The sequence below is a fragment of the Mobula birostris genome, chromosome 3 (assembly GCF_030028105.1).
Source record: "Mobula birostris isolate sMobBir1 chromosome 3, sMobBir1.hap1, whole genome shotgun sequence".
Classification (NCBI taxonomy): Eukaryota; Metazoa; Chordata; class Chondrichthyes; order Myliobatiformes; family Myliobatidae; genus Mobula; species Mobula birostris.
This window is the reverse complement of record NC_092372.1, coordinates 81,032,058-81,057,172: the sequence shown is the minus strand read 5'-3', so window position 1 is coordinate 81,057,172 and position 25,115 is coordinate 81,032,058. Positions and strand designations below refer to the sequence as shown.

Below are 25,115 nucleotides of genomic sequence, written 5' to 3'. Positions count from 1 at the left end.
TCTTCCGAGAAGGAATTTTATGCTAGGAAAAAATGTGCTAGTGAAATCCAAAATGCTGCCAAAAACAATTCTCAGCTGTTGCCAAGATGCCCAAAAATTTGTGCAAATGTACCCTGCTCCAGGCTAAGTCAATTTTCAATCATACAACACCTCCCTCCCACCTGCAGAGCTGGTAAATGCATTTTAGTTCACACTGCTGAAGCTCAATTTAACAGAACTTGCTGGAAAATGCTAACCATTTGATGTCAAATTTCCAACATTTCTCTACACAAGTTCCAGCATCTTGGATTTCTGAATGAACTTGCAAACTACATGGAGATCTTGCAAACTGTACATCAACATCAGGCCTAAATAATTCAGTTGTCACATGGGTAAGGTTGCTCCAGAATACTTTTGCAAGCAAACCAACACCAGTGGATCAGCAGCAGATAAATATGTGTACCTTTATATTTCAATAGCAACTATAGGCATATTGTTACTAGTAACAAGTTCTGGACCATTACTACAATATAAAAAGCTGAATTGGACATTGTTAACCACAACTGACAGATGACCCAGTGTTACAGAGACGTGCAGTATCTTTGTCATTAGTTCAATAATGCAAACTGATTTTTCCCCATTGAATCCCATATTACAAGTGGGCAGGTGTTTCTATGGCATGTTATATCAATATCTGGCCCATATTATGCCACCTTATCTACAATGATGAAGTGACAGTGCCCTAATGGCTGAGGCCTACTGCAGACGTGGGGGGGGGGGGGTGCACGGGTTTAGGAAATGGGAATATCAAGGAATTGATGAGATTTGAGAATTGGGGTTCATGGAAGAAAGGTGTTGTAGAATGAATGCATGTGAGTGGTGGGGGGAAGGAGTAATGGTTAAAGTATGGAGAATTAATGGAAGTGGAATAAAGGTCAGGGATTTTAAGGAGCTGGTGTAAGAATTGGCCATGGTTACTGTGGCTCCTGGAAAGGCAGCATATCATAGAGAGTGCCTTACAGATGAAGAACACAGTAGTGCTGCACTTTTGAGATGACTCTTCTGCAGAATGGAGAGGGTGTGCAAAGGAAAGACTTGCCTGTGACTACCAACCCAATCAACCCATATTTCTTATGTTCTTATGATCCGTAACATCATATTCAAATCCTATTAGTGCACAGTAATGGCTGACTGAAAATAACAACTGACAAAATTTGCAGGAACTCATTTTGTGAGTTTCGGAGTTCCTCCAGCATTTTGTGCATGTTGCTCAAGATTTCCGGTATCTCAAGAATCCTGTGTAACTGACAAAATTTGATATTTCTTCTGCATTTTAATTTTCCCCATATAAATTACGTAAGAGCAAATTTTACTCTTACCTCAAATTTTTGGGAAGTAATTTATGAATTCTTTAAGGGCAAATTTATGTTACCTGAATTGTCATAATATGCTGGTCACCTGTACCAACAACGTCAATTCTACTTGTCACCTATCTATAAGGAATAAAATGTGATTATACTCTGCACATTTCTCATCACTTACTTTGGTCATTAAATATCCATATTTACAATTGTAAAGTTATAATATCCGTTTCCATTTTCAACACTTTGCAAGACGACCATTGTGGTCAAGTGCACAATACCCCATTCCTACAACTTAAAATTTTCTCAGCATCTTTTACTTTGCACCAACATCACAGTTATGTTTTCTCTCATCAAGTAAAATGCATAGAATGTTGGAAACTTCTAAAGCAAACGTATCTGTAAGCATTTATATATAATCAGTGTGCTCTTCCCCAAAGGTCTAAGTTGGAAAATTCAGGATTTTCTGCAGTCATTAAAATACTGTTGGCAGAAACTGCTTTAATTACTGTACCTGAGAAAATACTCAGTAAAGCCAGCACAGATAACACTTTGCTTGGAAAGATAGAGAGTCCAGCTGATAATTTTCAAAATTATCAAAAGATTCTAAGATATGTCCTTCCTTGTTGTCCAACACTCCATTAACCTGCAGATCTTGTCGTTCAGTTATCAATCAGTTTAAAAAGAGGAATCTTGTACATGACCTTCATAATTTATTCATTTGGCGATGACAAGATTGATGTGCTCATCTAATGATATTTGGCATGCTTGGTAATATAACGGCTGTTGAAGAGATTACTTGTACTGCAAATTTTCAACTATAGATACATCCTCATCCTAACCTTCAATGCCATCTAGGACAGGTAGTTAATTTTTCATCTAAAATGTATTTGTGATAAACAGATTAACTAAACCAAACTAAGTTAATAAAAATGGTACTTAAACCTGAATGGGTGGAGCTTAGGAGGATGATGGTCTCTAAAGGCGACTCCTTTGAATGCATCTTAGGAAACAGCTTTATTTCTATCTTTGATATCTCTTTTTTTTTCCTTTCAAGATTCTTTTGAAGACCGTGACCTGGAGTTAAACGCTGACTTCGGTTCTTTGCGGAAATGGGACCCGCTCTCAGGACCTCACGACCGGTTGCCTTTCAATATGCCAAGGACGTGGCCTACAAGACTAGCGTGGCTTCAGGGTGCCGGATTTTTGTGGCTCTGGAGACGGGCTGACTCGAGGCCGGTGCTGTCACCTGATGTGTCGTGGGAATACACGGAAGATTGAAAGCAGCGAGCTGGCTGCTGGCTGTGCGTCCAGGGACCCGAGTTCTTTGGGCACAGAGCTTGGAAAAAGCGACGCAACAGACTCGTAATGCCATAAATCAGCAAGTTGTTCTGTTATGTCTCCCCTCTCACTGTGAAACGGGGACTCCGCTTTTTCTCGAGAGGGGAGGGGGAGAGGGGAGGGGGAGAGGGGAGGGGGAGAGGGGAGGGGGAGAGGGGAGGGGGAGAGGGGAGGGGGAGAGGGGAGGGGGAGAGGGGAGGGGGAGAGGGGAGGGGGAGAGGGGAGGGGGAGAGGGAGGGATGTTGAATACCGGGTGAATGAGTAGCCTTTGGGAGTACTGCAAGTCTGTGTCTTTATTGATGTTTTGCTGTACGCTTAAGTGCTCAGTGGGGGGTGTTGATACTTTTTTTGCTGGTGGGGGAGGGGGTTCATTGCTTTGCTGCTGCTTATGCGTGGGAGGGGGAGTTGGGGGGGCTTTGGGGTTCTAACATTTAACTGTCATTCATTCTTTGGGGCACTCCTCTGTTTTTGTAGATATTTGCCAAGAAAAAGAATTTCAGAATGTATATTGTATACATTTCTGACATTAAATCTACCTATTGAATAGTTTTTTAAAATCACCTGACAATTACTAACTTCACTCATTACCTGAACATCTGCATTACAAATATAATTGCATCCAAGTTCACTGTACTTTTTAGAATTACTTTAGATCCCTGAAGCTTTCAATTTTAAATCTAAATCAAGGTACAAAAGACTGTCTGTTTATAAGTTAGTTAGCACAAACGGTCACATTGTACGTACCTTCAACCACATCTACAGAAGCGGTATTTTGTATTTTGGTTTACTATTGCAATTGAAGGGTTCCGAGAAATAAAGTAATAAAAATTGGAAGTTAAAATGTTAAAAAATATAGGTAAACAATACTTGTCAGTTTATTAAAAACCTTTCAGATGGGATGCTAATAAGAACATTAAAAAATTAGGAGCAGGTGTAGGCCATCTGGTCTGCTGATTGTGCTCCATCATTCAATAAGATCATAGCTGAACTGGCCACAGACTCAGTTTCACCAACCTGCCCTTTTCTACTTCTTCTGGTTTGGCATTGTGAGCTTATACTGAATGGCTGCCAGTTCAAATGAGGACATACCTACTGTTGTAAATTTGTGACCCAGATACATTTTCAAAAGAGATCTGCTGGCTACACCTCATCTTATTCAGGTCAACTAAAGTGACGCCTCTTTGCATTCTGAAGCAGAAGTGCAAGATAAACTGTCCCAACTTCTCAATTTTGGCCAGCACTGGAGATTAGATGCGCTATAAAGAGAGCCCAAGTGCAAAGTACATTCAGCCTCTCAGCTTCAGGAGGTACAACCTCAATCATGTGAATGGGATCGCTGACCTGAAGTGAACTTAAAGGGAAGTGCAGATAATTTCATATGATTGAGACAATGCTCCTTAAAGTTGAAGACTGGATGTGCTCTGCATCTGGCTCCTCTTTTCAGTACAACTATGTTTCTTTATGTTTAAATTAATACTTGTCTCTTTTATTTTTAATATTAAAATACATTTATTTCAATGTATTTAATTTTATTTGAAAGATTTTAAAATACATCTATCAATGCCCTTTAAAAGCAGTGAACTCTCAAAAGGCCATCAAGTAGTTATGGGTCCACAACCTGAGATTACAAGACCTTGACCCAAACCATAGTCCATGCTCGGCCTCCACAGATGCTGCCTGACCCACTGAGTTCTTCCAGTAGTTTGCTTTTCCCTCCAGATTCCAACACCTGAAATCTTTTGAATCTCCATTATTGAGAGTGGGCAGGCAATGGCGGTGGCTGAAGATTCACTATGCCTATAAAAATCCTATGTGCCAGAAATCAAGGTAATCTTAATCTAGTTCCTTGCACTAAATCTGCCATGGTTTGTCCAAAATTAGCAATCCCACAGCTAGAATGGTCAAGGGTAGCTAGTTAGGTAAGAGGAAGTGGCATTGGAAAGTAGTGCTCAAATAAGTCCACAACACATTAGAAACTGGGCTGAAGAGTAGATCACCAAATATGAACTTGATAGATTACACAAATTGTCCATTCAGTGAGCGTCCGCCACTTTAGCCAATAACAGATATTCTCTTTTTCTCTGCTCAATGCCTATCCCCATTTTCTCTGTTACTTAAGACTAACCTGCCTTCTCTCCTTCTCAGTTTTGAGAAAGGATCATTGACTGGAAACATTAAGCGGTTTCTCTCTCTCCACAGATGCTGCTTGACTGGCTAAATTCTTTTAACATTTCTGCATTAAAGTCAGATTAACTTTCTTGGGCAAATCACATGGACAGCCAATGGAATCCAAATTAAATAGCAGTTTTCTTTAAAACAAACTTCCTATCTCTCAACTCATGCATTTTGACTATGCACAATCAAAATTCAGCTTATTTATTCATTCTTTGAAAACATTTAAAATAGTTATTCAGGAAATAAGATAAACATCTGTACTGGATGACAAAGAAGCGATGGTCATCATGATGAGCTTCATGGTAAAATGAATTTTATATACGTTTCTTATTATATAACGCGTCTCATTTTAACAGCTTCAAATGTATTGTTATAATGAAAATATAGTCATTGTTGTTAAATAAACTAAACAGAACTAATTCTAATACCTCTCAGGCATCAAAAAAATGGATGGACTAGAAACACCTGACTTAATGGGTGTGACTTTGACTAAGAGTCAGACAAATCTTTCGCTTTTCAATCAGTTCCAGGGAGTCTATTTTGTCATAAACATGAGAAAGTCTGCAGATGCTGGAAATCCGAAGCAACGGACACAAAAAATGCTGGAGGAACTCAGCAGGTCAGGAAATATTTATGGAAATGATTAGATAGTTGATGTTTCTGGCCGAGACCCTTCTTCAGGACTGAGAAGCAAAGGGGAAGATGACAGAATAAGAAGTTGGGGGAGGGGAGGGAGAACAGCTGGAAAGTGATAGGTGAAGCCAGGTGAGTTGGAAACGTTAAGGGCTGGAGAAGAAAGAATCTGATAGGAGAGGAGGGTGGACTATAAGAGAAGGGGAAGGAGGAGGGCACGCAGGGGGAAGTAAAAAGCAGGTGAGAAGAAGTAAAAGTCAGAGTGGAGAATAACGGAATTTTGGGGGCGGGGGGGGGGCAGGGAGTTTGTTTACCAGAAGGAGAAGTCGATATTCATGCCATCAGGTTGGAGGCTACCCAGAAGGAATACGAAGTGTTGCTCCTCCACCCTGAGGGTGACCTCACTGTGGCACAACAGAAGACCATGGACTAATTTTGTCCACTTCATAAAGACATGGGAACTCAGTTAAGCTCTAACTTAAAAGACAACATCTACAGAAATGTAGAATTTTCTCAATGCTACCAAAAAAATACAAGCCTTAATTCTTATTCATGGTCTTAAGTGGGGCTTGGATTAAATGCAGAAAACAAACTGCTGGAGGTATTCAGTGGGTCAAGCAGCAACTGTGTGTGGAAAGGAATAATTGATGTTTCCGATCAAGACCCTGCTTCAGGACCTGACATGTTGACAATTCCATTCCCCTGCCCAACCAGGTGCTAGTTGACTTGCTGAGTTCCTCCAACAGTTTGTTTTTGCTCCAGATTTGAACATCTGCAGCCTCTTAATGTATTTATTTAGAGATACAGCGTGGAATAAGCCCTTACTGCCCTTTGAGCTGTGCCACCCAGCAATCCACGACTCAGCCCTAGCTTAATCATGAGACAATTTATATTGGCCAATTAACCTATTAACTGGTATGTCTTTGGACTGTGGGATGAAACCGGAGCACACAGAGAAAACCCATTCTTTCTAATGGGGAGGACATACGGACTCCTTACAGGTGACTTTGGAATTAACTCCGAACTCCAGCACCCTGAGCTGTAATACTGTCACACTAACAGCTACGTTACCGTGACCCCCTGGAATATGATATTTCTAAAGTTCTGAATTTATTCCATTAGGAAGTGTATAAAACAACCAAGAAATCAGGGTTAAGATTAGGTATGGCCCAACCCTAACCCTAAACCTATCCCTAATGCAGATTATTGTTATAGCAGAAGTGAGATATGGAAATAATGGATGGGAATTGAGTCACACCCTCAAAAACTTACTTTTCATCAATGACGTGGGAAAATATACTCTAAAAGATGTAAGTGGTCTATACTGTTAAAAGCAACATATTCTCACCAAATGTTTTCCTACCTCTTTTTACTTTTTGCAATATCATCTTGTTTCGTACCTGCTGAATAAGATGCATGCACTTGGACAACTGGATTCCATAAGCATTATTGACGATGTGAGGGATGTCATATTTTGCACAAATCTGAGCCAGCTCTTCCAGTCTACAAAAGAAATGCAAGTATGCTAGTGAAAATCAGTGCAATAGTGACTAAAAATATCAAATGTCTCTATACCCTTAACAGAAACCTCAGTCAAAACATAACAGCTCAAAATTGATTGAAATGAACACTCCATCTTAACTTTGTATTTTAAGATACAGAGTCTTCATATGTACAGTGAAACTTACAAGAAAAACAGAATACATTTGTAATGGGTACAAATCAGAAGCAAATACTGACAAGCTCAAATTATACAATCTATTCCAGAAAGTTGCTGCAACTTTTCAAACAATTTTATTTTACCTCTCCTTCGCTACGAAAGGCGACCTTTATAATGATGACCTTTATAACTTTCCAATGAGACAGCTGGTTAAATACTGCTGTGTGTTTAGAATTCTAGCTTGATCTTTAAGCAGTGCTGTGTTAGATAGTACAATCTAACCATATTTATGGGATTAGTATTGAGACCTGCAGAGTGTAGATCTTTCATCAGTGGATCCATTTAAAGTACCAACTAGCAAAGCCAGAATATGCTTCAACTATAAAAGCTTTTAATGAAATAGCTTGGTCTTCAAACAAATTTGTGGTTTTGCACATAACCAAGACATAAGCGGCTCACAGCCTTTGAACATTATGAGGAAGAAGGGAGAAATCAAAGCAAAGCCATGCTTATACCTCCTTTGTTTACCATATTCCAAGGCTTTATGTGACATATATATATCAACAGCCAATAAGCAGGACAATGCAAGCTAAACTTCGAGAAAAATGCAGAGCTCTTAACAAATCAGAAACAAGCTGGATTTGCTTACCTGTCAGGAGCCCTAGGTGCAAAGCAAGAGGTAGTGGAATGAACACAAAGAATATTTTCTGCCCCCAGCTGTTGGATCTTGCTCTCCACACTCTGCAGATCTGTGCGTAATTCATCTCCCTCCAGCAGATTCTCAATCACTACAGGTTCAAAACCTGGCATGAAAATAAATCCAGATGGAAATGATTAGGATCAGTTCTAAAAAACTTACCTCCCTTACAGCCACATGATGCAAGACTCAAGTTATTCAATAACAGAAATAAATTATAGAAGAAGAAAAGTATATGAAAGAGTTGAGGAAAAAGCTTTGAAAAATAATTTGGTCACATATCACAACTGAAAGATATGGACATTGAAAATGCATTATAAACTGAAATGTCACCTTAGTAGAGATTGTTAATGATCCTGGTATAAAAAGGGAAAAAATGGGTGTTCAAAAAAGAATCAAATACTTTCTAAAGGTCACTGACCCCACTCAAATACCTTTTCTCTCTCCAGAAGTTGTGCCAATCTGCCACCCCTTTCCAGCAACTTGTTTTTTTTTTCAGATTTGTAGTACTCTTTTGATTTAGTGTCAACGTTGCAAAATAGGTTTATTATTTTAAAGGTGGTTTATTTGATAGCAGCACATTTTTCAGATTTGACATTTCTGTTGGAGAAAAGGGAAGAGAGAATATAGGGAACTATGGACCAGCTAGGGTACATGATAAATAATAAGAAGATTGTCCAGAGTCAACACGGATGTATGAATCACATTTGGTAGATCTGACTTTGATTTGAAGATCTTTTGAGCTTTGAAATAGCCAACAGAGACAAGGGAACCAGTAAGTGTGGGCGATTTTAGACTTAATAAAAACACCTTTGATAAAGCACCATGTGAGAGATTATTAAACTAAGTTTAAATGCAGGGTGTTGACAGTAATAAGATTGCATGATGTGAAAAAAAAACAAAGAATAGGAGCGAACAGATTATTTTGAGCAGGGAGGTTGCAGCTGTTTACTGGCACTCCACCCAATCAAAGGTTCAGAAGCAAAGTTAAGCATAATAGACATAATTTTGCTGTGATACAAAGCTACATGACATGGGTTGGGGGGGGGGCGGGGACCATAGACCAGAAAAGGTGACCAAGCAAGGTCAGATGGAAAATATGCATAAATGATCTTCACTTTGGTTAAAAAAATAATTTGTAGGGTACATCTTTTTTTTTAAAAACTGGTGGGAGATCAAAAGATGTTTGTCCAGATACACCCAAATGTCTTTAGCAGGTATCTCTAAAAATTAATATAGAAATACAAAGATAAATTAAAAACAAAAATAAAAGCATTGTAGGCCTTTATTGCAAAAAGGATTTGAAATTAAGAGTTTTCAAGATATTTTGCTCCAATTATGCAGACCCATCATGAAAATGCATCTTAAATATTATGTACAGGTGTGGTCTTATGGACCAAGGAATGATACACTTGTAGGCACAGGAGAGTGCAGATATAGATAATGCAGCAAAGGTCCACCAGTTGATCCCAAGGAAAATAGTGGTCATGAGACAAGAGATTATTCTATGAAGTTAAGATGAATGAGACATGACCTCAATAAAATATACAATGTATTGTGGGATCTGACAAAGTTAATGCAAATTTATTGTTTCCCCTGGCTGATGATCTAGAACCAGAAATGACAGTCTCAAACTAAGGTGTCCATCATTTAGTAAAAAGGAAAAGGTATTTATATTCCACCCAAAGGGGAGTGAATCTTTGGACTCAGTCGCTGAATACACTCCAGGCATGGATTGATAGACTTTTAGTTATTAAGGAATCAAGGGTATGAGTTAGAGCAGGGAAGTGGCACAAAGGAAAACATTCAGCCGCTGAATGGAAAACAGATGTGAGGAGCCAAACAGATACCCTCGCTTCCTGTTCCTGAGCTAACTGTGCAGGTATATAACAGTTCTTAGACCGTCCAACTTTCATAGCTACACGAACACATTTCCAGTCCATGCACTAATTATATCATTTGATTAGGGACAGGCTTTCATTCATCATAGTCAATCATATTAAATACATTTTTGAAGCATTCTCCCAGTGCAGAATTTTGTGAGATGTATGGAATGCAGAATGTGACACAGTATGACAAATTTCCAGCTGTCTCTGCTCCAGGTCTTTGTATAAAGGACTTCTTTGTATAAAGCTTTGTATAAAGGACAACAGATCTTGATCTCTAATCTGCCCTCCTATTGATCTGGACTTCATTCTGGCAACAGAGTTTATAAAAATGGATTGTAAAAGTTAACAACAGGCTATTACCCTGGATAAATGTACTAATCTGTGTAGTCCAAAGTTTTGGGTTTGATTTCTGATCAATGCTGATTAGGATACTTCCAACCAGAGCAGTAAAATTTGCGTTCTGCCCTTTGTCCCACAGCATAACAGATTATTTTGCAATGATTCATGCAGGGAAATATAGACATTTGAATATCGGGCAAAATGTATTCTGGTTTAGAACAGTTAGAGAAGTACATCACCGGATAAAACTTTTATGCCAGGGTGAAACATGAGAATTTTAAAAGCAGTATTTTGTTTTTAAACTGGTCGACAATGTAGGTCATCAAGCAAAAGGGTGACGAGGGGAAAAGAAGAGTCGCTAGTTGGGACATGGGCAGTGAAGCTCAGGGAGAAGATTAGGTGTATGTGGGAAAGTTGGGAAGTTGGTTGGAGTACTTTGAATGAGTACAATCCAGTGGTAATAGAACCTGAATGTTTCAGCAGCAGGTGAGCCGATACAGAGAAAGAAACGAATGATGTATTGGTGACTGAGTGGATTTTGGATGAAAGTTCCACCTGGAATCAAATATAAAACTAACACTGTAAATAGTCAGTATCAGCTTTTGATAGTTATCAAGACGAACGAAATTGGTAGTTTGCTAAGGATCAAAGAAAATGGATTTAGTCTTCCATATACTTACTGCAGAAAATTACAATACATCTTGTACAACATTAAACACGGATGGTGCCAAACAGATCACGAAGGGGTGGATAAAGGTGGATATGCTGTTGTTAACTTATATGTGTGGAAAATGGTGCATTTACAGATACTTTAATATTGAAGCATGACCAAAAGGCCAAAATGCACCTAGGCACTGATTCAGGCTCTACCGCTACTCATAATTTTTAGCTGCAGTGCCTGGGAATTTTGGGTGTGCTGGGGAATGGAAGGAGGAAAGATGGCAACTAAATCCACACAGTAAATAGAAATTGAAAAACAAAACTGCAGCTGCTGGAAATCTGAAACAGAAACAGAAACAGAAAATGCTGCAAATAACAGGAATTCTGCAGATGCTGGAAATTCAAGCAACACACATCAAAGTTGCTGGTGAACGCAGCAAGCCAGGCAGCATCTCTAGGAAGTGGTACAGTCGACGTTTCAGGCCGAGACCTTTCGTCAGGACTAACTGAAGGAAGAGTTAGTAAGAGATTTGAAAGTGGGAGGGGGAGGGGGAGATCCAAAATGATAGGAGAAGACAGGAGGGGGAGGGTTGGAGCCAAGAGCGGGACAGGTGATTGGCAAAGGGGATATGAGAGGATCGTGGGACAGGAGGTCCGGGGAGAAAGACAAGGTGGGGGGGAACCCAGAGGATGGGCAAGGGGTATAGTCAGAGGGACAGAGGGAGAAAAAGGAGAGTGAGAGAAAGAATGTGTGTATAAAAATAAGTAATGGATGGGGTATGAGGGGGAGGTGGGGCATTAGTGTAAGTTAGAGAAGTCGATGTTCATGCCATCAGGTTGGAGGCTATCCAGACGGAATATAAGGTGTTATTCCTCCAACCTGAGTGTGGCTTCATCTTTACAGTAGAGGAGGCCGTGGATAGACATGTCAGAATGGGAATGGAATGTGGAATTAAAATGTGTGGCCACTGGGAGATCCTGCTTTCTCTGGTAGGTGTTCAGCAAAGCGGTCTCCCAGTCTGCGTTGGGTCTCGCCAATATATAGAAGGCCACATCGGGAGCACCGGAAGCAGTATATCACCCCAGCCGACTCACAGGTGAAGTGTCGCCTCACCTGAAAGGACTGTCTGGGGCCCTGAATGGTGGTAAGGGAGGAAGTGTAAGGGCATGTGTAGCACTTGTTCCGCTTACAAGGATAAGTGCCAGGAGGGAGATCAGCGGGGAGGGATGGGGGGGACGAATGGACGAGGGAATACTCAGCAGGTCTATCAGTATCTGTGTAAAGAGAAACCAGAAATGTTTCAAATCGAAAGCCCTTCATCAGAATTGAGAAACAGTAAAGCAATTTAGTCCAGGAGGTCTTAGAAGATGGGAGAGGGCAATAGGTGGAACAAAGATAATGCGATAAGAGGATGGCTACATTGTTTTCCCATATTGTTCCACCCATTACACTCCCCTATCATCTCTGTTATGTAAACTAATGTTCTCACTCCTCTATCTTCTCTGCTATGCAAACCAACTTTCTCAATGTTGATGAAAAGTTCTTGATTTGAAATATTAACCAACCTTCTTTCCAGAAAAGCTACCTGACCTGTTGAGTATTTGCAGAATTTCCCCTTTAGTGCCTCTGTCGAGAATCATTCTAATGTGTTAGCACAAAAAGTTCAGAAGTATTATGCTAAATCATTTTCACAGAGAGAAAAATATCATTGAGGGGAAAGATACAAAACTCAGTGAAATTGTTAAACTGCTAAGTAAACAGTGCCAGAATATAAATAAGAGGAGAAATAGAAAAGAAAGGAGCTGGTGCAGCAAATCTGCAGTGAGGTGAAATAGATGTTCAGGAACTGTTTGATATGATAATGTGAACTTTGCACCTGCTGTGATCATGGATTTGAAGCACGATTTTTGATCAATCCTTGGCCATATGATAAACTTTGCTTTAGGTCTCCGGTGGCGTAATGCAAGGAAGCAAAGAGTCAGGCTCATTCCTGTTGCCATTGGAACAACAAAGCAGCTCGAAACACTTCGAACACCTGGAAACACAAGAGACTCGCCGTCAGCATTTTCTAATGTGCAGAACATTAAGTTGAAGAAATATACAAGTACGATGGTTTAACGATAGGGTTCAATAATTCAATTTCAGCACACTGTTATTTTGTTTAAAAGATGTCCAATGCAATCGTGTTCAGAATGGCTGTATGGACAGAATTCAAAAGACTAATTTATTAAACAAATTAAACAACATTCAAAAATAGAAGAATCACAAAACTTCATCCAGTAAGACGCAGAGTAATATGGAGTCATTTATATTAAAGCTAAAAATACACGACTTGGAAAGGATGAGTACACAGCAATGCTACTGGATGTGAAACTTGTTTAGTTATATCAAGATTACAGAAATAGAACAACCCCCACACCTCTCAAGTCATTATACTCAAAATGACTTTTGAGTAATGTAGCAATACCAAATTTACATTAAACATTTGTCAGAATACACCCGACTATTTAAGATTATATTATGAAAAGGTTGTAGAAGATAAAAGAAGTGCAGAACTGTAATCAAAGTTCAAAGTATATTATCAATACATATACAGTGGCATGCAAAAGTTTGGGCACCCCTGGCTAAAATTTCTGTTACTGTGAATAGCTAAGCGAGTAAAAGATGAACTGATTTCCGAAAGGAATAAAGTTAAAGATGACACATTTCTTTAATATTTTAAGCAAGACTACCTTTTTATTTCCATCTTTTACAGTTTCAAAATAACAAAAAAGGAAAAGGGCCTAAAGCAAAAGTTTGGGCACCCTGCATGGCAGTGCTTAGTAACACCTCCTTTGGCACATATCACAGATTTTAAATACTTTTTGTAGCCAGCTAAGAGTCTTTCCAAGCGTAAACACGAGGAATTCTGCAGATGCTGGAAATTCAAGCAACACACATCAAAGTTGCTGGTGAATGCAGCAGGCCAGGCAGCATCTCTAGGAAGAGTACAGTCGACGTTTCGGGCCGAGACCCTTCGTCCTGCCGATGGGGGCCCGAGCGGACTGCGCCTCTTGTGCTGTAAGGTAAAAACGATCATCTCAACCTTCAAGGCAAGCACCATCCGCCTCTTGCCTCCATGCACAGAGTTGGCATCACAGGCAAGTAGCGACGAGATCTCCATCCTGGGGATCCAAGAACACCGTAATGTACACCCTGATGAAGAGATAAGGTTCACAGAGGTAGAGGGGATGCACCACATCACCTCATCAGCATGGAGAGAGCCGACGACGATGTCAGCACAAGGTGGAGTAGGGCTAATGTTGAACTGCAAGGCGAAGGAGGCACTAAGGAGCGTAGTCTCAGTCAGTGACAGAATCCTCACTGTGGAGTTCGACGGAAACCCAGTGACCTCTGTCATCATCTGTTACTCCCCGCACAACTGCAGCGAGGAGAAAGAGGTGGAGGTGTTCTACAGTAAACTTCACGAAGCTGTCACTTCAATACCAGCACATAACTTCCTGGCTGTGCTCGGCGATTTTAATGCCCAGGTCGGACTAGAAGATGTTCCATACTCATACCAAGACTTTACCAACAGAAATGGACAATATGTAGTTGATTTCATCCAGGAACACAGTCTCATTGTCGCCAATACACAATTCAAGAAACGAGCTGGTAAACTGTGGACATACGAAAACAGAGCCTCCATCTACAGGAGGCAGCTCGATTACATCCTCGTAAGAACAAAATGGTGTAATTGTGTGATCAACACAGAAGCCTACAGCACCTTCAACTCGGTCAGTTCTGACCACAGTGTAGTGTCAATGCAAGTGAGACTGAGCCTGTGGCAACCCAAAGCCACAGGTCCCAAGGAGAAGGTTGACTGGAAGGCATTCTCCTCACAGCCTATTCTTCAAGTCCAGTACACAGTGGAGGTGAGAAATTGCTTTGGTCCACTGGAAAGGGGGAGGAAGAGACTGCCACCGACCACTATCAATGGCTCATAGACGCACACACAGATGCAACAAAGAGTTTGCCTACTGTGAAGCAAGTCAAGAACAGCTGGATCTCGAAACATCCTGACGTCGTCGCAGCAAGAAGCGTGGTCAATGCTTGTCATGCCGAACTTAGAAGGAGCGAAACAGAAGAGCTAAGAGACAAGATCAAGACAGCAAAGAAGAATCTCTTTGCCACCTACGACCGACTGAAGCCGAGAGGATTAGAGGGATAGAGGCTGCTAATGAAGACATGCAGCATGGAGAAGCATGGCGCCTAGTCAACGAGATCAATAGACGGAAGAAGTCCCCATCAGGTCAAATAAGTGGTAAAACAGCAGAGGACCGTGTCCAGACATGGTTTACCCACTTTAACAACCTGCTGGGAAGCCCTCCAACGATCACAGAAGAAGAAGAAGAGGACATACCCACGATACTAAGGCAAGTCGACATCGATGACAGCCCATTTACCATTGAGGAACTGAAGGCGGCCAAATATGCACTCAGACAGGACAGGAGCGCTGGACCAGATGGGATACCACCAGATGTCCTGAAGAATTGCGACCTGGACGACACCTTGCTCGACATATGTAATACGGCACCGATGAAAGGCGACAAACCAGAACAGTGGTCACTCTCAAACATTATCCCAGTCCCAAGTCTGGATTCCTCACAAAGACAGATAACTACCGCGGTATCAGCTTGATTTGACCTGCATCTTAGCAAAGTTAAACAATCAGATGATCTTGAACAGGATTCGTACCGCCATTGATCCTAAACTAAGATTCAATCAGAATGGTTTTCGGCAGAAGTGCACAACAGTAATGCAAATACTTGCTCTCTGTAGAATCATCGAGAAAGTCAAGAAGAAGAACCTACCAGCCGTGCTTGCTTACATCAATTTTCACAAAGCTTTTGACTCCATTCACTGAGGTAAAATGCTGAAGATCCTGAAAGCTTACGTAGTACCTGACCATCTACTGAGAGCAATAGAGTCCAGCTATACCAAAACCATGGCGGAAATTGTATCACCAGATGGAGAAACAGCAGTGTTCGAGCTCCTAGCTGGTGTGCTGCAAGGAGACACTCTGACACCCTACATCTTTATAATCGTCCTTGATTACGCTCTGCGTCAAGCTACCAAAGACCATGACAAGCTTGGTTACACCATAAAACCAGGACGAACCAAAAGGGTCAGACCAGTTACGCTCACAGATCACGATGTTGCAGATGACATAGTCCTGCTCTCTGACCAGATGGAGGAAGCAGAGCAGCTACTGACAAAAGCGGAAATAGAGTGCAATAAAGTTGGACTTCACCTAAACGCTAAAAAGACAGAGTACATGGCGTTTAACTGCGACGAAGGTACTCTCAAGACTGTAAAGAATGATACCATTAAGAAAGTCTTTGACTACAAGTATCTCGGGTCAAGAATGATGAGTTCAGAGAAGGATATAAAGATATGGAAGGCGCTGGCGTGGAGGGCTATGAACGACATGAAGGAAATCTGGAAGTTGAACCTGACCAGAGGGTTTAAAAAAAGGATTTTCATAGCAGTCATAGAGTCCATTCTCACATATGGATGCGAGACGTGGACACTCACCAAGACTATGCAAAAGTCTCTAGACGGTATACACGAATACCCTAGATGGCTCTTGACGGGTGTTGGCAACAGCACATGATGAACGTTGAGCTCTATAACGACCTACCCATGCTCACCACTAAAATCGAGGCGAGAAGACTGCAACCAGCGGGGCACTGTCTAGGCCACCCCGAGCTAGTCATCATATGGAAGCCCAAGCAAGGGAGGATGAACCCTGGGCACCCTCCCAAGACTATGGTCAACACGCTCCTGGAAGACAGTGGCGCAGTTAATGTGGATGAGCTGAACACACTGACGAGGGAAAGGGAGAAGTGGAGAGTCCGTCATTGTACCCGACGCTGGCCCCCTAGGCCTGAGTTGACGTAGTAGTAGTTCCTTGCAAAAGGCTTCTAGTTCTCTGATATTCTTGGGCCCTCATGCATACACTGCTCTTTTGAGGTCTATCCGCAGATTCTCGATGATGTTTAGGTCAGGGGACTGTGAGGGTCATGGCAAAACCTTCAGCTTGCGCCTCTTGAGGTAGCCCATTGTGGATTTTGAAGTGTGTTTAGGTTCATTATCCTGTTGTAGAAGCCATCATCTTTTCATCTTCGGCTTTTTTACAGACAGTGTGATATTTACTTCCAGAATTTGCTGGTATTTGATTGAATTCATTCTTCCCTCTACCAGTAAATGTTCCCCGTGCCACTGGCTGCAACACAAGCCCAGAGCATGATCGATCCACCCCCGTGCTTAACAGTCGGAGAGGGGTTCTTTTCATGAAATTCTGCACCTTTTTTCCTCCCAACATACCTTTGCTCTTTGTGCCAAAACGTTCTATTCAAAAAGTTCAAAGGAACATCTAAACAAGCCTGATACATTTTGGAAACAAATCCTGTGGACTGATGAAGTTAAAATAGAACTTTATGGCCGCAAACCCAGATTTAGAGACTGGAGTTCAGGATCCCATTATCAGTTATCTGTGAGCCAATACCAAAGATCAAAACCCAAAAGTCGATCAGAAGTCTAGAAGTCAAAGCCCGATGGCCAAAACCCGGAGACTGGAGGCCCGGAAGCCTGCCCTAAATTGGAGGACTGCTCATGTATGTGGATGGGTGGGAGGGAGGAACTCAGCTGCTTTGGAGTTGTTGTTTTGTTGCTTGTTGTCTTCTGCTTTATTGTGTTCCAAGTCGTTCTGCCAAGTATTGTGGGCGTGCTATGTTGGCACTGGAATGTGTGGCGACAATTGCAGGCTGCCCCCAGTACATGTAATAATTAAATCTGTAGAGAAAATAATTAATCATCAATGGCCGAGAATACCAGTAGATGAGGAAGATTGTGTTAAATTGTGTTTCAGCACCTCTGCGCCATCCACCACAAGGGGGACTTCCCAGTGGCCACACACTGTAATTCCCATTCCCCTTCCAACATGTTGGTCCATCATCTCCTCTTATGCCCGGATGAGGTCACCCTCAGGGTGGAGGAGCAACACCTAATATTCTGTCTGGGTAGGCCATCCACCTGGCTTCACCCATCACCTTCCAGCTGGCCCGCATCCCTTCCCCTCAACTTTTTATTCTAGCATCTTCCCCTTTCCTTCTCAGTCCTGAAGAAGGGTTTCAGCCCGAAACATCAACTATCTATTCACTTCCATAGACATTCCCTGATCTGCTGAGTTCCTCCAGTTTTTTCTGTGTGTTGCTCCGGATTTCCAAAATCGGCAGAATTTCTCATGTTTAAAATTGCATAATCATATGAAGGAGCAGCAAAATGAAGGTTATGCTGATGACTAGGAAGCATAGAGGAGACTCAAATGGACATAGATAAGTACAGAATCAATGGGCCAAACCATTATTTTTCCATTCCAAGTTTTATGCAGGACGATTTAACATTCTAAATAGTATACCTTCAAAGGCAATGTAACCACTATCATGTGCCAAATTAGAAAGGGTACCATCCTATTAGTTGTTGAACACTGTGCATTCACGATAATAACACCACAGACCTGCTAAGTATCATCTTTGTTTAGAATGGCTCTGTAATCCTTGAGAAAAATGCTGAAACTGGTTCTACATGTGCATCAGTGTAATGACAATTTCAAAACCTCACCAGTAACGGCTCAAACTTCATCGGATAATGTATTGAACAGCTTGTTTAATGGTTGCTACTAAACTTATTACCTATCCTCCCTCCCTCTGGTGAGGCGCATTGCGGCTAAAAAGCACTTTGGCATATTCTACATGGCACCAAATTTGCTTCCACAATAACTCCTTCCCAGCAACTCTCACCGAGAAAGACAAGATCACAGGAAATGGGTGTAATACAGTGATCACATTACCATATCAATAGATGCATGAAGTAAATTATCCAGAGATTGGATGTTAACACAGACAAAATGCTGGGAGAATTGAGCAGGCCAGGCAGCATCTATGGAAAAGAATAAACAGTTGACGTTTCAGGCCAAGACCCTTCCTGACAGATAGCACCAGGCTTCAACATGGATTCCCAAAGCTATGAGGCAAAAGCACCTACAACTGCTATGTGTGTCACCAAAGGGCATTAGAAACACAGGTTAACAGATGTATTTTACACTAAATATAACAATTACAATCTCATATTGTGTATAGCAGGAGCACTTTAATCAGTAGCAGGCATTTGGATAAACAACAAGTGATAAAATGAACACCTCTTCAACTTCTACATTATTTTAAAACTAATTTTTGTTGCTAAGTAATCTGTGTACTTATTAATGAGTGGGCATTATAAGAATTCTGATCACAAACTAAAATGATGATTTAAATTGTAATTTATTTTCCAGTTATTTAGTGACAGAAAAACAACTTTCTATAGAAATACTTTAAAATAGATAACCACAATAAAAGCTTTTGCAGGAATCAGCAAGCCATTAATAATGTGTCTTCACAAGTCTGAAACCTTATTAAAACATCACAGGTACATAAACTCAAGAACACCAAAATGTTACAAATACATCTGTTAATGCAGAATAATTAGCAACCTTGTACATTTATTTATGTATCACTGTCACATTCCTCTCTTCCTGTAGGTCTGAGTCCTCATTATCTTTTGGCCTGTTTTCCCAAAAAGTCCCTAATGATTCCTATCTCATACTCTGGAACTGTTCCTCAAACCATCCATGATTCAAAGGTGCGCTGAATCTCCAATTAATCAGTAAGTACTTCTGAGAACATGCTGTCATCTTAATGTGCAAAGAAAAAACACAAGCAACTGTTACAGGAAATGTAGAATTTTCAGGATTGAAGTTCTAATGCCAAAACTGGAACAGGTGCTGCATATGCAAATACATAAATATTTTGAGCTGTCTTTTAACTCACAGTGGGAAAAAAAATCAATTCCAGATTTTCAGTATCAAGCAATCAAAATATTTTGTTACAGAAATAGGTATTTTTCAGTTTAGTTTAGTAACTTTATACTGTTGTTGTTCAGCATACCCTTGATAAAGCCTAATATGTGCCGGAAACTCTCACACAAGTTGGACTAAAAATTTCATTTCTATTACACCTTTGAACATTCCAAGGAATGTTGGTAATATGTGGTAGAAGTGTGAAAAGACTGAAATCTCTAATTTTGTGTTAAAGTTAATGGGGCTGTATTTCAGTTTACAATTCCTAAGCCAGAACATATCCAATCCATAGAAACACAAATTAACTCATTACATAACTACCTTTCTGGACGCTGAGCAGACCAGGCAGTATCTGGCCTGTTGAGTCCATCCAGCATTGTGTGTGTGTGTGTGTGTTGCTTTGGATTTCCAGCATCTTTCGATTTTCTCATGTTAATTATTAGGATACAGCTAGAATACTGTGTGTGGTTCTGGTTACACACTATAAGAAGGATGTGATTGCACTGGAAAGGATGCACAAGAGATTCAACAGGATGTTGCCTTGGATGAATATTTTAACAACAAAGAGAGAGTGTATACGTTTTCCTTGAAGCAGAGATTAAGGGGTTCTGACAGAAGCATACAAAATTAGGAGAGGCACACATAAGGCAAATAGAAGGTAAGTTTTTACCAGCAGCTCGTAGTACATGAGTGCGCATTGCTTCTGTAATTCTTGGGTCACACAAACGGCACAAGACATTCAGACAGAATGTGTGGGGCTTGCTTCAACATTACTCCATCAACAGGTCCAAGCAATGACGTGCCTACCTCTGTTGGCTGTGCTTGCAGTTAAGTGTATATACACCATAGTGGCTTTGTCTCAGGGCCTCAATACAATGCAAAGACATGACCCCTACCTTTCCACCCCAACTTGCAACCTTCATGCACACCCACACATTCCCCACCAAACTACTCTCAATTCACTACTAACTTGCCGCTCCAACAACTGTCACTTCACCGTCAAACCACCTGACTGCCATCCACCGTAATTTTCTCACATAGCCTTGCTCTCATTAATCTGCCACAGAACTATCTCCTCCCCACCAATCTGGCACTCAACACGTCTAATTATTGGCCCAATCACACCACTAAAAATCTGCTGCCTAAGCAAGAATCCATTTATTATCAATCTGCAGTTATTAAACATATAAGTGTATGCTTTTCATTTATATTTCACCCACAACATTCCTCTGCTTCCTGATTCAAGACTATACTCCAAACTAAATGTTCTAATTATTTTCTATGGTTCATCAAATTCCACATGGACATAAAACAGGACGTATTAATGTTATAGTCTTAAGCTATGCAAATTAGTGGTTTTGTCAAAATTGGAAAATGGTGTTCAATTTTAAACCCCGTGGGGTTGGCAAGCTTAAGGAGAGAATTAAAGAGATTCATTGTAACTGCTAATGAGACAAGTCGAGAAACCTTTGCTTATGTAAAGGTTAAGAAGAAATCTAACGGACACATTTGAAACCATGAGAAATTTAGATCCATAAGAGGGTCAAAAGCAGAGAACATAATCACCACGCAGAATTACAGAAAATGCATAAACACGTACATGTTATGCTCTTGCAAAAACAGCAACAAATGCAATATCGTATACTTTTCAACAAGGAGACATATTTCAATAGAATTTGCTTTAAATATGTTTAAGAAAAGGTTTGGTGAACATTTCTTTCAGAAGTATGATGTTGCTGCATGTATGTGGTGTAAAATGCTGTGGAGGATCTATCCCCCATCACTTACCCTAAACACATTATATCGTACCGGCAGTGTATTCTGCCTCCTTTCCAAAATTAGACACAGCATGGAAACAGGAATTCAACCCAACTAAACCATGCCAAACAGGATTACCATCTAAACTGGTCCCATTTGGCTGCAATTGTCCCTTTTCTCTCTAAACCTTTCCTATCCATTTACATGTCCAAGTACCTTCTAAATGCTAGTAATATACTTAACTACTTTTCCTGTACTCTGGCAGATTATTCCATCTACTGACCACTCTCTGGGGGAAAAACATTGCTCCTCAGGTTCCAATTCAGCTGCTTACCTTTAACCTATGCCCACTAGTTGATTCCCCAACCCTGGGACAAACACTGTGCATATTCACCCTATCTATGCTCATCAATTTTGTACAGCTCTATTAGATCACCCATTGTTCTCCTATACTTCAGTGTAAATAGTTTCAACCTGCTTATTCTCTCTCCATAACTCAGTCCTTTGAGTCCTGGCAACATCCTTATAAATTTCCTCTGCATTTTTTTCTGGCTTAATGGCATCTTTTCCATAGGAGGGTGACTAACCTTGTACAATGGCAACATAACACCCAACTTCTGTACTAATTTCTCAGAAAGATGAAGATCAATGTGCCAAAATCTTTCTTCACCACCATCTAGCTGCAACATCACTTTCAGGAAATCATATGCTTGTACTCCTAGATCCCTCTGTTCTAGCATACAGGGCCCTACCATTCACAGTTAAGTCCTACGGTCATTGGTCATCCCAAAATACATTTACCTGAAACTCTATTTCCCATTCCTTAGTCCACTTACCCAGCTGCTCAAGAACCCTCTGCAAAACCTGATAATTACCTTCAGTGTCAACAACATCAGCTACTTTAATGTCATCTGCAAACTTACTAACTATGCAATAAATAAATGCATTGAACTCAGGAGGAACTGAATTTCAGACGCACAATGCATTCAAAATGGGGGAACAAATACTTATTTCTAGCTCAAAAATTCTAAATCACTTCATTGTTCTTCTGAGATAGAGCTGGACACAGTGCTTTATACTCCTCAATTATCACTATCATGTTATTCTGGAAAATTAATTTGGATTTGAGAGACAAAATTCCAACTTTTCTTTAAGTGCATCGACATCCAACAGTTTGCCTGCCTGCAAAAGAAACATCCATATTAAGGTCCCAACCCCTGCTTTGGGATCCATTCCCCAAACCCATTATAAGTGACAGATTCTGCACTGCTCTTCTCAGTTTTTTCAACCAGTTAACAATGTAAAAGCCACCGATGAAATGCATGAGCAAATTACTTCGTTAATTTCAGCTGTGAGAGTAGTTAATATCAATGAGAGTGGTTGATATCTGAAACATTCTGCTGGAAATGTGAAATCAGATACAATTACTACATTTAAGAGGCATTTAGATAGATACTTAAATAGGCATGGCACAGAAGGATATGATTTGAGGCAGATGGACATAAAAGCTGGTCGGCATAGATGTGGTGGGACAGTGGGCCTATTGTCTGTAGCACCCACATTTGGCTTGAATCCATAAATGTGCTATAGGGTGCTGTCAGTATATCATCATGCACATGTCCTCCTCTCCCCACAATCTTTCACTCAAGTCCTTTTAATCCCTCCTGGAAGCACCTCAGAAATAGTGCCATCATGTTTCCTTGCAGCTCTGTCTGGTGAGCTTTGTCTGGATCCCTGAAAATCTATTTTCAAGAAGAATCTGAAATTTTCAACGAGCATCAGGCCAATTTCCAGAACGAGTGAGCCAGAGGCGAAAGTAAAATAGTACGACCTACAAGCAACAAAGTAGCTATAGTTATGCTTACAATGCATTTGCATTGATAAGATAATTTACTTTCACAAATAGAGGCACTCTCCTCAATATAGACCTCTTATACCAGTTTCCAGTGAGGCCAACACTATCCAGGCTTAAAATAGTATTCATTAACGATTCAAAATACAAATCGTCTTCTGAAAACCAGATAAACTGGGACTTTCATTTCATACTTGTAACTTATAATGAATGAAAATGATTTTTCTTTATGCACTTGTACAGATTTAAAAAACAAATGACAACACCATTAAAGCAACACACATCAAAGTTGCTGGTGAACGATGCTGCCTGGCCTGCTGCGTTCACCAGCAACTTTGATGTGTGTTGCTTGAATTTCCAGCATCTGCAGAATTCCTGTTGTATGAGACAACACCGTTAAGCTTGTCAAGCTTATTTTTACTAAGACAAAGCAAGTAAAATAATAGCGAATTATCAAACCTGCAATTCGAAGAATATCCAACACCAGGGAGTTTGTAATTTTATTCAGGAGGCTGGATCCTGCTGCTTTCGGCTGAATAGCTGCAATATCACCCGACCTTCCAATCCCATGCATTAACCTAAATTAAAACAAATTAAATGCTTAAAACTATGGTCATTGCTAAAAATCAGTTTTATGAATTACTAAAATTGATCAACTGTTTGTAGTAAGTAAAACTGCCCTTCATTATTCACTGAATTTAACACAAAGTTAACCGACTCTATGGTTATCTATTTAGTTCTTTATCATTTTCCAGTTATGCATCTGAGTATTTTTAACTCACCTTAACTAAAATTATCTTTATACTTTACAATCAGTTTTCTGGGTAAGTTTCTATCTGCCACATTTTTCTGCATGCCTAACCTTGAGATTCTCATAACAGTTTTTTTATATAAAGAAAGTAGTCCAAGAAACCAATACCTGAATAGCATTTGTCTTAGGTCACTAGATTTGGTTTATGCTTTCCTCAAAAATTTTTTTGAAGTCTTGGATTAATCATACTGCATATTAAATGTAAATTTACCAAAAAAAATCCATATGAAATAATCATACCTCTTATTGATTCCTTGTGTTAACCAAATACAAAAAGCAAATCCCAAGATCATTCTACTCCTGAGTAAACAATTTTAAATGCAAAATTTTGCAAAAATAGTAATCAACCCATTATCTGAACATAAACTGGATAAAGAGTAAAAAAAATCTTAAAAATTTGAAACACAGATCACTAAAGGTAGCGAGATAAATTAATGAGACATTATAAAAAGAAAAAAATCTCTAGAGGGATAGATTTGAAAAGCATATAATTTGCATTAACTTGTAACAAACTTCCATTCACACCCTCACAGTTCTTGGGGGTGAGGGGGGGTGAGATCTGCAAGTGCTGGAAATCTATAATAAGAACAGAAAAATGTTAGCAATTCTAAGCAGGGCAGACAGCACTTGCAGACCAAGAAACAAAAAAGGCAAATAGTGTGTGTATATATATATATATATATATATATATATATATATATATATATATATATATATATATATATACACATACACACACACACACACTATAGGGAGAGAGGGAGAGAGGGAGAGAGGGAGAGAGGGAGAGAGGGAGAGAGGGAGAGAGGGAGAGAGGGAGAGAGGGAGAGAGGGAGAGAGGGAGGGAGGGAGGGAGGGAGGGAGGGAGGGAGGGAGGGAGGGATGGATTTAATGTTTGGCTCATGAGCAAGAGTAATAAAAAACTATAATGATTGGGTTCAAGTAAAGAAGAGATGGAGATGCTCACATGGAGCACAAATAACTATGTAGAATGACTACTTGAAAAGTTTTGCACGAGTTA

At 40.2% G+C, this 25,115-nt stretch overlaps 1 protein-coding gene across 3 annotated transcripts in view; it reads right to left on the bottom strand.

Annotated features, from left to right (window-relative positions):
* Positions 1–25,115, bottom strand: part of sepsecs (Sep (O-phosphoserine) tRNA:Sec (selenocysteine) tRNA synthase) — a 94,774-nt gene that overhangs the window by 34,618 nt on the left and 35,041 nt on the right. For all 3 annotated transcript variants that reach the window (XM_072252944.1, XM_072252948.1, XM_072252947.1), the window contains exons 4-7: positions 23,743–23,861; positions 12,612–12,770; positions 7,799–7,952; positions 6,890–6,992 (exon numbers count right to left, since the gene is read on the bottom strand). In XM_072252944.1, the coding sequence (XP_072109045.1) occupies positions 6,890–6,992; positions 7,799–7,952; positions 12,612–12,770; positions 23,743–23,861 (535 nt within the window). The remainder of the gene's footprint in view (positions 1–6,889; positions 6,993–7,798; positions 7,953–12,611; positions 12,771–23,742; positions 23,862–25,115) is intronic.